This window comes from Labrus mixtus, chromosome 21, assembly GCF_963584025.1.
Source record: "Labrus mixtus chromosome 21, fLabMix1.1, whole genome shotgun sequence".
Classification (NCBI taxonomy): domain Eukaryota; kingdom Metazoa; phylum Chordata; class Actinopteri; order Labriformes; family Labridae; genus Labrus; species Labrus mixtus.
In genome coordinates this window covers 3263518-3279171 of record NC_083632.1, presented here as the reverse complement: position 1 = coordinate 3279171, position 15654 = coordinate 3263518, and the positions used below count along the sequence as shown (strand labels likewise).

The 15654-nt window shown below is 41.0% G+C and overlaps 1 protein-coding gene and 1 long non-coding RNA gene across 3 annotated transcripts in view; one reads left to right on the top strand and one right to left on the bottom strand.

Moving 5' to 3' along the window:
* The window catches only part of LOC132955552 (uncharacterized), a 735720-nt gene that overhangs the window by 405240 nt on the left and 314826 nt on the right, over nucleotides 1-15654 (top strand). The gene's annotated exons all lie outside the window — the stretch shown is intronic.
* On the bottom strand, nucleotides 634-9678 carry ormdl3 (ORMDL sphingolipid biosynthesis regulator 3). The gene is made up of 4 exons (XM_061028434.1): nucleotides 9387-9678; nucleotides 8155-8418; nucleotides 6543-6694; nucleotides 634-4026 (listed from the first exon to the last, which is right to left on the bottom strand). Exons 2-4 carry the CDS (start codon nucleotides 8326-8328, stop codon nucleotides 3891-3893), a joined length of 462 nt encoding a protein of 153 aa, XP_060884417.1. The 5' UTR covers nucleotides 8329-8418; nucleotides 9387-9678; the 3' UTR covers nucleotides 634-3890.

The following is a 15654-nucleotide window of genomic DNA, read 5'->3' as shown; positions in this document are numbered from 1 at the left end:
TACTTTTCAATACCACATTTTTTATGATACAATCGACATTTTTTAAGTTAGATTTGTGGTCAACTTTGGGGGGGGGGGGGATGGCATGCAGCAATGGGCTGAGGTCGGACTCGAACCCACAGGCACATTGTTGAGGACTACAACCTTTTTACATGGGGCGTGCGACACAACCACAGGCTACCAGACGCCCCAATCGCCTTTATTTTAATGTTTGGTAGTACGGAAAAGTACCAAAGATAAAAAATAATTACATCTATATCATGAGACAGGTGCCTATCTATCCTCATGAATCCATCAAAAATTGCAGGCAGACTCCTGCACACTTTAGGTACAGTAATTTATTTGTGAAATTAGGACAGCCTGCAGGAGTTTGCTTGCAACTTTTCACAATTTAAAACGATAAATTAGCCAATATTGATAGCCTTGGACTTCTACTTCCCTGGTGTCAACATACTACTAGTGTTGTCTTAAAGTTGAAAATGTTGGATTGTAACTTCAACAGAGCCGCAGGTTGTTCCAATCAATAAAGAAAACAACCTTTGACACTGCCAGTGTCTTCATCGATACAACATTTATTGTCCATTTGAATAAAACACGGTCTGATAAGAAGAAAAAACAGGAGACTTTTCCAGATCGTTTTCTAAAAATACTGTAATTTGGATCGAGCACTCGTACACATTTCCTTCAAACTCCACTGACGCTCATCAACAAACAGAAGCTGAGAGCACACAGTTTCACATTTAGTCAACACTCAATACAAACTGTTGCAATGTTGGAGGAAAAAAAAAATCACTTTTGTGCTATGAATGAATGATCACAGCATGTCTTTGAAGTAAGCCCTTTATGGTGACAACAAACATCACACTGAAGTCAGGACAGTTGTGTTTACAAAGCGATGGTTCTTTGGCTCGACGGCCACATCAATCTGCTCAATGAAACGACGGAGATTAATCATTGTCTTTTCCTTTGTCTATCATTTCCAACACGGATTAAACTGTTTCTCTCTCTACAACAACTCGTGCTGTCACAGTCTGTCATTTTGCTACTTCTTCAGCTACTGGCTATCATCACTACCTCTGAGACTAACATGTGCTCATCTTGTTCAAGCTAACATCTTTAAACATATTTTAAAAAGTAAGTTGGATTTTTCTTATATTTGGTCCACTCTGGAGAGGATTTTTAATCTGCAGCTCTCACTATGACCACACTGTTTAAAAAATAATCTAAACGTGAACATTGTTTGGTACTGCGGCTCAGTGGAAGAGCCGGTCCTCTCTCAACTGGGCGGTCAGGGGGTTCGATCCCCAACTCCTGCAGCAACATATCCGATGTGTCCTTGGGCAAGACACTTAACCCCAAGTTGCTCCCACTGCTGCATCAGCGGTGTATGAATGGATAAGTTACTTCTGATGGACATTTTACACATCAGCGTGTGAATGGTTTAGTATGACCTGCGGTGTAAAAAGTGCTCTGAGTAGTTAGAAGACTAGAAAGCACCATACAAGCTCAAGTCCATTTACCATTTAGATATCATATATTACTTTTTCTGTGAACTACAAGGAAACTCTTGCGTTTCAGCCCCTACACCGGTGGAGGTCAATGCTCTCAGAAGGACCTTCGACATCCAAAAATATATTTCAATGGACGCCTTCACACAGGCAGAATCCAAGATGGGGTTAGATTCTGCCTGTGCCAAGGCATCCATTGAAATATATTTTAAATCACTTTTTGGAAATTGGAGTTTTTCCGCAATAGTTGCTCTTGTAGGAGATTTAACGCATTTATTTTACAACCATCAAATGATTTCCCACAAAGCAAAGCTGAATGAAATTGAGAAGAAAGCTCCCAAACTACATTCCTAACACACTCGATCTGATCATAGTATATGTACTTGACTTTTACAAACTACTGGCCACAGTGAATCAGTGACCATGGTGACCTTCCTCTGCCAAGTGAAACAGATTAAACAGCTGCAGTAAACAAGCAGAAATGTACTCTAACCGTTCTCTAAAAGAACATTAACATGTTCACTTTTAGTCAGTCCTAATCAAAAAACAAAGCAGCTCTGTAACATCCCTCAGAATCCCTTTAGCACTCTACCTTTCTTTGCATCATAAAAAAGATCCTGACAGCATTGAGAGGGATCACTTAACTGTTTTGAAGGATCTGGATTTGGATCAGACTTTTTTATGTCTACCCTACTTTTAAAAAAAAAAAAACTGTGGCTTTAAATTTTTGGTGAACACATCTTTCTTTCCACTGGTTTCTATCTTGGCAGACGACCAGAGTTAAAGCTGGACACAAGTCAGCGATTCTTAAAAACCAGAGTGAGAAGGATTAGCTGTTTGCAGTTTCTGAACACAGATAAAAGTCGTCCCGCTCCCTTCCTCTGATGCACCTGGCTGCTACCTTTTCATGAAGCCCTGCCTGCCCCCTGACTATCTGCTTGGGGCCACACACCCATTGTGCAAAGAATGAAGTTCAGAAATGTATCAAACAGGCAAAAAAAAAAAAGCAGAAGGCCGGGTGTCATTAGGTAAGACACAATGAGTGTTGTTTCCTGTGTGATGAAAATGAGGGATTATATCAGAATGAGATTCTTCTACATTATCTTCTATGCATAGTCGTCCTCATTTTGCTTTTAATTGACACAAACAAAAGACTAAGCGGGATCCCTAAGAAACAAACTTACAAAACATCTAACTTTGTACTTCCTCTCAGCTTTAAGAAAGCAAACAACTAAAACCTACAGCGCTCAACCAGCTCAGAAAGCAGCGGCCGATAGCTCGATGGCTCCTCAGCTTCTTCAGGTTGGAAACTCTTTGCTAAATGTTTTAGCCAGAAGCTGGTGAAGACAAACATGGCTCTAAAATCTGTTCCTATCATCTGTAAATGTGAAAGAACTTAACATTAAAAACACTTCTCAGGATCTACCAGACTTCTGTATTTGATTGTTTTAGTTTGAGAGGCAGACCCTTCTCAGAGGGTTACTCAGAATATGTTGTTTGCCTCCAGATCCTGAACTGAGACGCAGGTAAAGCTCAGACTTATAGAATGGCTAAATAGTTTTCCTACAGAGGAGCAACATGTGTCTTTACACAAAACTTTGAAATTATTAAGGACAAGTCTCTAAGCGACAAATTGAAAGATTTCTCACTATTTTGTGTTGGATCAGAGGAGTGAATTCTTTCTGCACTCAGGCCAGACGATTCTGCAGATGGGAGGCTAACTGCCACACAGAGCAGGACAAGAGGAGTCCAAATATGGAAACGGTCAGATAAAAAAAGAAAGGGTTGCTTAACTTCCCCGTCTTTGCCCTGAGCAGAACAGCGAGTGCTAAAAATAAAACTTTTGTGGTTTCTCGTCTCTGCAGCACTTCACAAGTCCCTCACCGTTTCATCAAAGTCCGTTCCTCTCTCCTCTGAAGCTCAAAAAGACCAGAGTAAAAGAAGCTAAAAGCTAAATAAATACAGCACTGTATCATTACATACAGAATGACTTTGTCTACAGCCTCAGAGTGCCTGTGTTGTTGTGCAGCTACACCGCCCTCTCCTCTCGACACCTGACGGATATAAAACAGACATAATGCTCCCTTAAGAATGCTTTTAAAGTGTCTCTAGAAAAACCTTTAAGTCAAAGGAAATAGGCCACCAAGAACCACTGCAGTCCACTTTCCCTTTGTCCTGTCTGTAAAAGTGTATTGTGTCACTTTCTTGGGGTCTGGTACCATGGCGGTATCCCCTGTAGGCTTCATTTAGAGCAGCGCTCAGCAGAGTCGAGAGCTACCGATCCTCGTCAATCTGCAGCCAAAATCAGAGGCCCGATACCCTGTGTGCTCTCAGCAAGTCCACGGGGACTGAAGGAAGGAGGCGGTGTCCTCTTCAGCGTTGTCAGTACTTATTAATGCCGAAGATCCTCACACCGTGCAGCTGAGGCAGCTTAGGGATGAGCACAGTGAGCAAAGACACCGTGTTGACCACAAAATGGACCCGGTCGTATTTGGTGTAGAAGCTGGTGAGTATATACCTGCACAAAAAGACACAGAAGAAGAAGAACTTGTTATGATTAGCAGATTATCTTTACATACACTTTCTTTTTGTCTCCAGATGAGTCATTCTGTTTACAAGCTAAACAACAAGTAAGGAATAACGTGGATGGAAATCACACAATTTAACATTACTCAATATCCAAAAAATGTCTCACTCTGTTTTTCTTCTGATAACCACAGTGAGACGTTTCCTAACTCATACACACAGTGCCAACACCAGACTCTGTGAGACTGTTTCAACACGCAGAATAGGTGCAAAACCAGCGGTTAGAAAAGTCCCAATTTTTTTATTTTTAGGATTTTTTAAAAATGTATTTCATATAATTTTAAGCCACAACAGAATGATAAATAATGACTAGGCTTGCAACTTATTAGAAAAAGAAGAGATGTATGATATCATTGTTCAATACCAAAATAAAGTGTGATATATAACTTCCAAACTCCATTCGATCTGCAGAGTCCCTCTGCACCTTTAAGAAAAAGCTAAAGACCCAGCTCTTTCATGAATACCTACTAACTTAATGATGGTAATGACGATGGTTTTTGTTTGATAACGACGACTTTAAAGATGGTTTCTATACTGATTAGAGCTCTCAAGAACTGCCGTCAATGTTGTGCTTTGCCTCTGGTCACTTCCTGTCAGCACCTGTGTGTCCAATCAGACTCAAAGCTGATTGTTTGCTCTTACTGACATTGTTCCCTTTTTTCTAGATCCTTGCTTGTGTTGTACTTACTCTCTGATGTACGTCGCTTTGGATAAAAGCGTCTGCTAAGTGAATTGTAGAATATAAGAAATAGTTAAAGAATGCACATTAGCTGGAACTCTGCTCATGTTGCTAATATGATGAAAATAGGATTGTTGAGCAGCACTAATCATGACTGTAATAAAAGCTGAGTAGAAAGAAACCCTTTTGCTCTTGAGCCAGTAAACAAATGGAGGTCTGTGCTCATGGAGAAACCAAAGAACCAAAGAAAATACTGGAGCACACCAATCACTTCAGGGAGATTCAATAAAGGTGCGAAAAACTAACGTTTGACTGAAGAAAACGCGTTGCATCGAAACGTTAGTCCTTCTCTTTGGTTCCTGTCTTGAAGAAGTTATCCACTGAATTATTTTTTGTTTGTAGTAAAAGTTGGTTTGTAACCTCTTAATGTGTCCAGCTGCACTTTCATGACCTGATTATAAGACAAACATTGAATAAGTCAAAGTCAAACGACTTCATTGGAGTGTTTCTGGGACTACACCTCAGTTATTTCTGTTCAAAAACACAACTTAATGAACTCATTCAATGGCTAAATATTTTACAGATCATTCTCAGGTTTTCCCCCTGATATTCTCTGGCTGCTCTGCCTGAACTGTCTGTGATTGACCGAGTTTTCTGTGCCAAAGGTTGTTCACTCGCTGAGATATTTACGTTCCATTGGGGACAAAAAATTAAGTCAAAACAGGACTGACAGTTAGAAATGCTACTTTAAAAATCTCCCATCACTATCATATGAGCCATGACTGTGTTGCAACATGCTGGCAGCAGATGTACATATGTGGTTTAAGTGGAGAGACACTACAAGCAATAAAAGCAACCATGTTTTGATGTAAACAGCATTCTAAGATCCAACAACACAGAAGAGTTTGGATTTTTTTTTGGAGCTTCGACTGAGGAACTGCACATCCTGTTCTTTCCTGAACGAGTGAAGACATGTAATAAAGGCTCATGAGACACTTTAGTAGATGTGAAGCCTTTTTTCCATCCAGAGCTAAGAGAACTGACCGCTTGTGTCTTCCCGCTGCTACTGAAATAAAATTGAAGGGGAGGCTTTTGAAACGAGCGTGTAAATAAAACGCACACCTGCAAAACTGCTTTGCTCAGGCTGAGCTGGCAAACCCGACCCCAGGGAGCGCGAGAGAGTGCTTCCTGTAAACTCCTCAACTCTGCTGGTTAATAAGCAAAGCAAAGGGCAGGAAAGCAGCATGGGGTCCTGTTGCAAATACTAAGCCCCTTAACAATGTGCGAGCTTGACTAATAAGGGAGCAGCAGGGAGGATAATCAATCGACACTCATCCTGAGGGAAAAATCAAATAGAGGTAAAAGCGGACAAGTTTGAACAAATTAAATCAGCAAAGTTTCAAGTTTGTGTGAATTTAGTTGAAAATAAAATAAGTAAAGCAAGCAGGCTGATTAAGGTAACTACAACAGGAAAAATGCAATTAACCAACCACTTCCTTAGAGACTCACAAACATATTTAAATGGTTTCGCATGGGAAGCCAGTGAGGGATTACATCCTTGTTGAAGCACCAGGGAGTCATTCTGGTTTATTCTCTCTTCATCTGTCTTCACCTTGTTAATGTCAAATGTTTGCCCCACAGTCCACACGGTCCTGCTCTACTTGTTTCTCAGTGTGTACTCTAATTCAGATCCGCTCTGTATAGATAGCTGTTCCTCTACTACCTGTTACACAATTAAAGCTGTGGATGAGGATTTGAGAGCCACTTACAAGACAATGGGTGTGATAGTGAGGAACTTGCGCGAAGCAGTAAACTGCACGCCGTAGTCCATCTGCTCCCAGTGTGTAAGGAGGCGAGCTTTGCCCTGGTCCGGGGTCTCAAACGGCGTCCCTTTTACCGTGTGAAGTAGGAGGTACATACACTGAAAGAGATGAGAGACACATACTGTAGTTAAAAACAAATTTGACATAAACACAGCAGAAATCCAGTCAATCCTGTGTAAATGTGTCTCTGAGTCATGACTGTCTACAATGAGTGAGAAGCTCGAGTCTCGCTGGCTGTGTCGTTGTCAGAGCCGTGTTTACATGGACGGGACTGCCGGCTCCTCCCCTTGTGTATAAAAGCTGTTTTAGTCAAGGACTAGAGGGAAGAAGAACATACTCACTGATTATTTGGATGTCACATAGGTGTCTTTAGATCACGGTCATTCTGTGTCAGTTTATGTGCAATATGAAGCTACAAGCTAACTAAAGCGTGCTAACATTAGCATGCTAACACAACAAGGCAGGTCACAGGTGATTGCAGCTCGAGCAAAGGACAACTTTGTCCGCTGCTTGCGCTTAATGGTGCTTAATTATGGTGCGTTCTAATTGATAACTCCTTCATGGGAATGTGAGTGGAGAGGGGTTGGAGGTGTGTCTCTGGAGAATAGCGGAGGTTCGGCCAAACAGCAGTTTGTTTTGGTTTCAATCTTCCTTTAAGGGCTTCATTTTCCCAGATTCTTGATTTACTGAACTGGCTCCTAAACCAGCAGGAGGCCCACGTGCATCAAGTGGAAGTGTTTTCAGGATTACAAGATGAAGAAGCGTTTTTAATCTACACCAACCCTGACTATTTAATGAAGGACAACATATATATCTCCTGGATTGGAGTGGTTTTGCGAGACAAAGCAGTGCAGGATTCAGGGAGCTCAGTGGCCATCAAGCAAAACGTTTTATCCAGAAGAACAGTGTCCTGTGAGAAACTAAAAATACACCTATGGAATTCAGCCAAAACCATGTTTTTTTTGGTATTTTGGTGTCTGGATATAAATACAGTTGTGCTTTGTGAAATGGTTAAAGTTTGGTTGGGTTAAGGCAGACGCAGGGTAATGGCTGGGCCGTCTGGACCTGGGACCACCCACGAATGTGCAACTGGCCCACCCAAAATGACTGAGAGATTCCATTCATATATTTTAAGATATTGAATATAAATTATGTTAAAAAATGTATGATGGATGTAACATCACAAAAACAAACATTACTTTAACAACATCAAACTGTTGGCGATATCTTGCTTTATTTTTATTTTTTCTGAAAATGAGGGCCTTAGATCATCTATGTTCAAGATGCTAGAGTGACCTCAGCTCTGAAATTACAGACTGCTGAAATATTATTGGCAACTATTTAGTAACAAGGAGCATGACTGAGAGCCGTTAAATAAAACATTCCTGCGTCTGTGCAGAGATTTGTTCACTTCAGAAACTTTGGTCATTCATCAAACACCAAACCGTTTAACCAGGCCGCACTTTTAAGTGTCCTCATCTGCCCTGACTTGTTCAACCTATCGTGAAAAGAACGGCGGTGAAGCTGGTTGCGCTCGTGGAAATTATGCTTCACTGACCAGATTGTGTATGAGGTTGGTGAGGGTCCAGACCACAGGTACGCTGGCGAAGGGAATGCTGAGCAGGATGACGTGCAGGAGGCCGATGCCCAGGATGTAAGAGAGCCACATCCCCCTGCTGTTCATCACACGAGTGTTCGGGTTCACCTCGCTGTGCGCCGTGCCCACATTCATGATGGCGTTGGTGCCACTTCAAAAGCACTGTATCGACTCTTTGAACCTCCTGTTTGAACTTTGTGCCAGGCTTGTGCTCCTACCCGTCTCCTGTGAGATACAAAAAAAAAAGGTTATCTGGCAACACATAATCTGGAGTATTAATAAAACCTCTCCTAGACATGCTGAACACTATGTGTGAAAATATATAACTTGATGCTCCAAGCTTGAGCTGTTAAATTAAAATAATAACTGCTTTTGTAGGGCTGGGCCTTAACTCAATAATTGTATTCACAAACTTAGAGTTGCATCATTTCATGGGTCATTATGGAAGCTATTGCATAACAACACTTTTCGCATAATCAACTTTATCCATTTGTCAGTCTTGTGATGATTTAATGTTTATATAAGAAACCTCTGATACCTAAAAAAAGAGCTGCTAAAACAAAATTCTGAAACAGGAAGTTAGCAGTTAAAGGGTTTGCGCTTAACAAATATGAGAAGTGTTTTAGGACATATTTGATTACCATGGTTACCAAGGAACAAAACACAACATGCTTAATATGAACATGTATTTTTATATATCCGTTTACACATCATGGTGCATCTTTTTCGTATCATTTTAGCAGTAGAAGTGAGACACACTATGGTGCCTAGACCTCTTATTCTTAATTAAAGCAGATATTATTTAGGATATTGTGCAATAAAGCACACTCATGATGATCCAAACAAACAATTGCAGGCCAATTGGAAACAAGAGGGTAACATTAATTGGCCTGAGGGTAAACTTGGATATAAGAGGGCTCATTTTAAGCAGTGACCTTTGACTTAAAGAAAACGTGCTGAGCTCATCAGTATGTGCCTGCTCGACACTAATTGATTGAGTAAACCATGTAGCAGCAGGCAGCTGGTCATTCCAGCATGCTGTGTTGTAAGTTGTAAGAGCCCTACAATGTAACTGGCTACATCGTGATCTGCAACGTCACGTCTACAAGTGTGCTACATACTGTAGCACTATTAAGAGTTTAATGTACACCAAAACATCCGCTGTAAGTGAGTAAGTAAATGGTTCCACTCACTGCAGAGAAAAATGGCTTCAACTCCAACCTGTGTGGGTACTTGTCCGTTATCACAGTTTCTGTCTTCATTTATGTAATTGATACTATCACTGTGGAGCTGGCTGCAGGTCCGGGGTCTTTCGATCAGTCATCCGGTACCATCCTTCACCTCCAAAAGCGTGCTGCTCCGTGCTCCGGTGCGCTCGCGGGTCTCACGATCAACCGAGACACTTTTTCCTTCGTCTTCCAGACAACAGCTGGTGACAACACAGCACAGTTCATGATGTAACGTCATCGCTATTCGTTACCACGGCCCCGTATTTCGGCTCGGTTCCCTCACTCCTCGCACTTTGCTGCGGTTGGTTGTTGCGCGTCACGTGGCCGAAATTGACCAATCAGCGTTTAAAGCGTTGACTAAACGCGGACTACGCCCCCTTTTTGACGTCACTGCGGAGGTGGGTCCGAGGAAGAGGGCATGATTGACACTTTGAGAATGGGATTGAGAATGAAAACATTTGAAAACTATGAAACAAGATTCAATTTTCTATATAAAATAAGATTTTTGAAAAACTATAGAATAATATAATACCCAATTCTTCTTGGCAATAGTTGTAAAAATCGTTTTTGGTTTTTTTGTACATCTCTACTAAATTCTGGCAGTAAAGGTTATGAACAGGAAGAAGTACATGTATTTGCATTAATTCCTTCGATGACTTTGATATAATATTGTAAATATTTTTGCAATAATTGTTGTTAATAAAGTTAAAAAAATGCTGAACTAAGAGCATAGACATGTGTTAGTAGCCACAGCAGTGCTAAAGTATGAGTTGTACATTTACAATGACATGATCACAAAAACAATGCAAACTTTCTGTTAACCAGTGACATCATATTAGTTTTGCCATTAGCTTGATAAACATGCCAAGTTGCACTTAACACAAGGTACAGCTTTATTTTTACAGTCTATGCTTTGGCGCTGTTGGCCGACTGGTTAGGGCGCGTGCCCCATGTACAGAGGCCATAGTCCTCGAAGCGGGCAGCCTGGGCTAAAATCTGACCTCTGGCTCCTTTCCCGCACGTCACTCCCCACTCTCTCTGTCCCTAATTCCCACCTCTATCCACTGTCATGTCTCTCAAATAAAGGCACAAAAGCCCAAAAATAAATCTTTTTTTTTTTTTCAAAAAAACACACACACAAAAGGTACAGTTGAGGCTGATATAAATGCTATTACTTTTGCAAGATAACAAGTGGGGTTCCCATTAGCTTATTAAATTCATCCTGGGGCGAACCAGAATGCCTTTGATTAATATCAAGGAAATCTTTCAAACAGATGTCAAGACATTTCATGTAAACATATTCAAACCTTGTCAAATAAGATTAGATGTAACATACTGTCATGCACAGAGTTCAAATGCAAAAGGACATACAAAGCAGTTTAGCTTCTACAAATAAGTGTAAAAACTACATATGTATAGGGGAAATATAAAGGATAAACAGCTACATTTAAATAGGACATATACTGTATGAACAGTGTGATATGATGAAGTCTGACATGTGGCTCCTTTCCCGCAAGTCATTCCCCACTCTCTCTCTCCCCCCCCCCCCCCCCCCCCAACCCTAACCCTAAATAAAGGCAGAAGCCCAAAATGAAACTTAAAGAAAAAAACATAAAACAGCTATGTTTATGTATGAAAGATCAGTCTTCATTTCTGTTTAATTCAAACAGCCAATAGCTCTGATGCCTCTCTGATACATATTTAGTACCCAAAGTACAAAAGGAGGCCTTTCACTATTTATGTACTCAAGGTGAGTGGAGACCTTGCTGGCGGCAATGAAAAAAGACTGACAAGACTGATACTCTTGTGCCTAAATCAAAGATCAACAGTGTCATGTTTTAGCTCCCAAGATAAGCCTTAATACTAATTTAGTCCCACAGTAGCCGGAGGCCAAATGGGGTGAGCTGTGTTCTACTTGCATGCCATGTTACGTGACACCCAGCGTTTCTGTGGTACCCCTGTGATCAGTGTCAGGGAACAGGTTTGGCCGACTGACAGTGGACTCTCATATGTTCATAGCCCTGGGTGCTATGGCTGTGTTCGCTGTGTAAACCTAGAGCTCTGTTCAGAGGAGAACTAAAGATGACAGAGCTGTGAGATCACTGCTGGAGCTGGAACAATGGACAAATATTTGACATTGATAATGCAAACCTAAGGAGGGGGGGGGGGGGGGGGGGGGGGAGTTATGACGCCTACAGATGAAGTGTGAGAACAAAACGACGTCATCTGCATACATGGCATCTAGAGACACAGATTTGAAATGGAGACCTTCCATCCATTTCTTTCACTTATCTGAGGTCAGGTCAGGTGGCAACAGGTGATGTGATATAACCTAGACACCCCAGCAGCATTTTATAACTCGGCCTGGGGGATTCTGAAACGTTCAAAGGCCAGATAGGCACTGGGTCTAGCCCAGGGTCTCCTCCAAGTTGGGCATACCTGGAAAACCTCCATGAGGAAGGCACCAGGGGGCGCAAAGGAGCAGTGGCTCTTTTCCATGCTCCCCCCAAATGTCCAAGCTCCTCACCCGATCTCTAAGCCAGCCTCCTGGGGAAACTCATTTGGGCCGCTCGCATCTGTGATCGTATTTTTTCAGTCACTACCCAAAGCTCATGACCATAGATTGACTAGTAAATCGAAAGCTTTGTCTTTTTGTCTTCATTCTAAGCTCCTTCCCACCATGATGGTCCGGTACAACGCCCCCACTACTGTCGACGTTGCACCAATCTGCCTGTCAATTTTATGGTCCATCTCACCCTCACTTGTGAACAAGACGAGGGAATACTTAAAGTCTTTCACTTGGGGCAAAGCCTCACTCCACATCTGCACGGAGCAACCATGGCCTCGGACTTGGAGGTGCTATACCCTCATCCGAGGCACTTCTCACTTGGCTGAAAACTGCCCCACTACCTGCTGGAGGTCCCAGCCTGAGAAAGCCAACAAATCTACCTTAACTGCAAAGAAAACAGAGATAAGATTTTGCAGTCCCAAAATCAGAAACCCTGTGCGCCTTGACTTCATGTCCACGAGAATCAATAACAGAATCGGTGCTAAGAGGAAACCTTTATTTATTCTCAAAAGCACATGGTGAAAGGCCAACATGAGCTGAGAATGTGTCTGACTTTGTCCCGAGGATGCGGACAAAGCTCTCATTTTGGTCAAACAGGTACACAGGATGGCTCATAGAACGGACCCGGGACCACATATTCCCGCAGTTACCCAACATGACCCTACGAGGGACACTGTTGTAGGCCTTCTCGAAGTCCACAAAACACATGTAGACTTGATGAGCAAACTCTCATGCTCGCCTCAGAAGCCCTGCGAGAGTAAAGAGTTGTTCCACAGCCAGGATGGAATCCAAATTGTTGCTCCTGTATCCGAGGTTCAACAATCAGTCAAAGCCTCCTTTCCAGAAACCTAGAGTAAATTTTCCCCAAGAGGCTGAGAAGTGTGATACCTTGATAATTTGAGCACAACCTCCGGTCCCATTTAAAAAAAAAAAGGGAACCACCAGCCTGGTCGGCTACTCCTCTGGCACTATCCTAGCCCATGCAACATTTAGTATTGGCTGAAATGAAGAGCATTGACCCGTTTTCAGTCCTTTCAGTTTAATAAAAAATGTACACTTTAATTTAATGTGCAAATGATAGTATTGAGATCAAAAGCTATTTTAAAAGTGATGACACAAATCATTACAAAGCATGCCTACAATATCAACGCTAAAAACTGCTCACAGTTTAAAAAATAATAATTAAATATGTAAAATACCAAATAAGATGTTTTAGAATAATTCATTAATTTCATCATTCATTGTCCAAAAAGTTGTCCTTTTATGTTTTATTAATCAAAATGTGCATTCAGCTAAGTACATATTGGAGTGGGTATCTGATCTTTGCCATTAAAAAAACTGCTACCACTGAAAGTGATCAAATCAACGCTTCAAAGTCTTGCAGTCGTATCCATTTCTGCACAATCACATATTTAACAGATGTTTAGTGATGTTCTTCCTCAGAGTACATCTCTCAGCACTTTGGACAAATGCCCATGGGACGTCTTGCTGAGCCTTTCAGACGAAATGTGATTCTGTTAACGGGACTTGTGATCAGGATATAAGATGTTACCGGAAAGATGCATTTGATGTTGTATTTTGCTCTAGCATCAGTGTCTCTACAAAGCTTGGAACCTGTCAAACAAACTAATAAGACAAACTAAACTGAACATGTGCCAATGAAGAGCAAATTCAATGTTAGGCCTGATAAGGATACGACTTCTAAACAAGCAATAATATTGAGAAAATAGCAACAGCGGTTAGATTAGTAAGTAGAAGAACTATTAGAATTTGTGCAGGTATGCAGAAGTTGAGTATCCTTTTAGTCATCACAAAATGGTTTCTTTGTTCTAACATCAGTGATACACTATCATGTGCTGTTACAACTTTGTACTTCAAGAAAGCAAGTTCTTTATGTCCTCTCTTTGTTGTTGATGGAAGGGATTCCTGGAGATTGCAGCTTGTGTAGTCTATTTTTAAAGATTTCTGAAGAAAAATTGAGTGATTGCAACATGCAATAGAAGTTGAAATAAAGGAATATTTGGAGTGTATTTATTAGCTGTTTATCACTTTGTATAGCGGAGATTGCAATATTTCAATGATGTACAATCAGAAAATTTGGTGTTGCATTACTTAATGTTCTAAAAACTGCATACATTTTTTAAAGTCTGTCAGAGCAGTTATAAATTTCCAACCATTGGCAAACCCTTTGAGGGCAAAGCAGTCCACTTTGTAAACAGCTTTTCCTTAGTTTTTTATACAAATCTAAATTGTAAGGTATTGTGCTAAAAGATAATTGTTTTACATAATTACATGTGACACATTCTGCTCCTGTTGTCAGAGGGAAAAAAACAATTTAAAATCCAAGATTTTCTTTCCTTCCATTTGGTTTCATTCTGAAATAAACACACTATTAGGAAAACTATTTTTGGATTTTTTAACAATCATTGACATTTAATTGATTCTTCCCTCTGAATCATTATCTTATTTCTTGGTTGCAGCTTTAATTGATGAGGCTCAAGGCTTCATGTTCACATACACTTCATACACTGTTTGTATGTGACAATCAACAGCTTCTGATTGTGTGCAACCAGCAGATGTCACCATCAACACACCTTGGGCTGGTCCCCACCAACGTGGAGTCTGTGCTGTGATGCACCTTCAGCTGAAAAACTTCAACACAAACACTGTGGTGCAGTGAAGACCACAGGTGTAAGAATTCAACAAAGCTCCCTCTCTGTTTGTACTAGTTGCATCTAATCCACATCAGATGCACCTACATATTAATATGATATGTACTCCACATAATGCCTGAGGTTATAGGGTTCTTCGTACAGTGTATACAAGTAGAATATAATTGTATTCCTTTGTATAACTGTAAGCAGATTACAGTTATCATATGGTAAACTTAGCTACAGACAACGTCTAAATAAACACTAATTCAATGACTCAAAAAAGAAACAAAAAAGTATTTGTCAAAATTGGTTTTGAGAAGTTTTGGTTAATCTTTAAGGAAATTTTGGAGGCTGCAGTTTTTGTTAGTGTTGCCTAATTTGGTCAACCCCATCTGTATCAATGATGGTTATAGCCTTAACATTATACTTAATACTGAAAGCATTTTCTGTATCATTCTTTTTCTTTCACATGCAACATTTGTTTACAATTTTCTTTCACCATTAAGTTGTGTTTCCAGCTAAATCGGCACTTGCTCCTTGAGTCCGGACTCTGGGTGTAAAGATGAACATGAATGGGAAGCAATAAAAACGGGATTTGTTTAAATTGACGATCATCTTTAAAGAAGGCACAAGAAAATAGTTCCCCATTTGTCTAAAAGTTGACTCATCTGATAACTTCTGCATAAAAAAAAACTTGCATGATCATATGGTTCAGTGTTTTAAAGGTCAATGGCACTGGGGCTTGTACGACCCGTAGATGGGCTGGATGTGACAGGAATGACACTGCTGGGGCAGCTCCTTCCAAATAGCAGAGGTGGACTTGTGACCGAGGCAGGCTTGGATGGTATCCTCGCTGGAAAAGGCTGACGCAGGGAGTCCATTATTGCCCCTGGAGGAAGCTGAGGATTAGAACACCAAAGAATTTCAATAAAAGAAGTGTCTGTTTGGGGGTCGGGGAGGGGCAGAAGGATGGTGGTGGTGGGGTGGGAGGGTTCCCCTCATTGTCCCA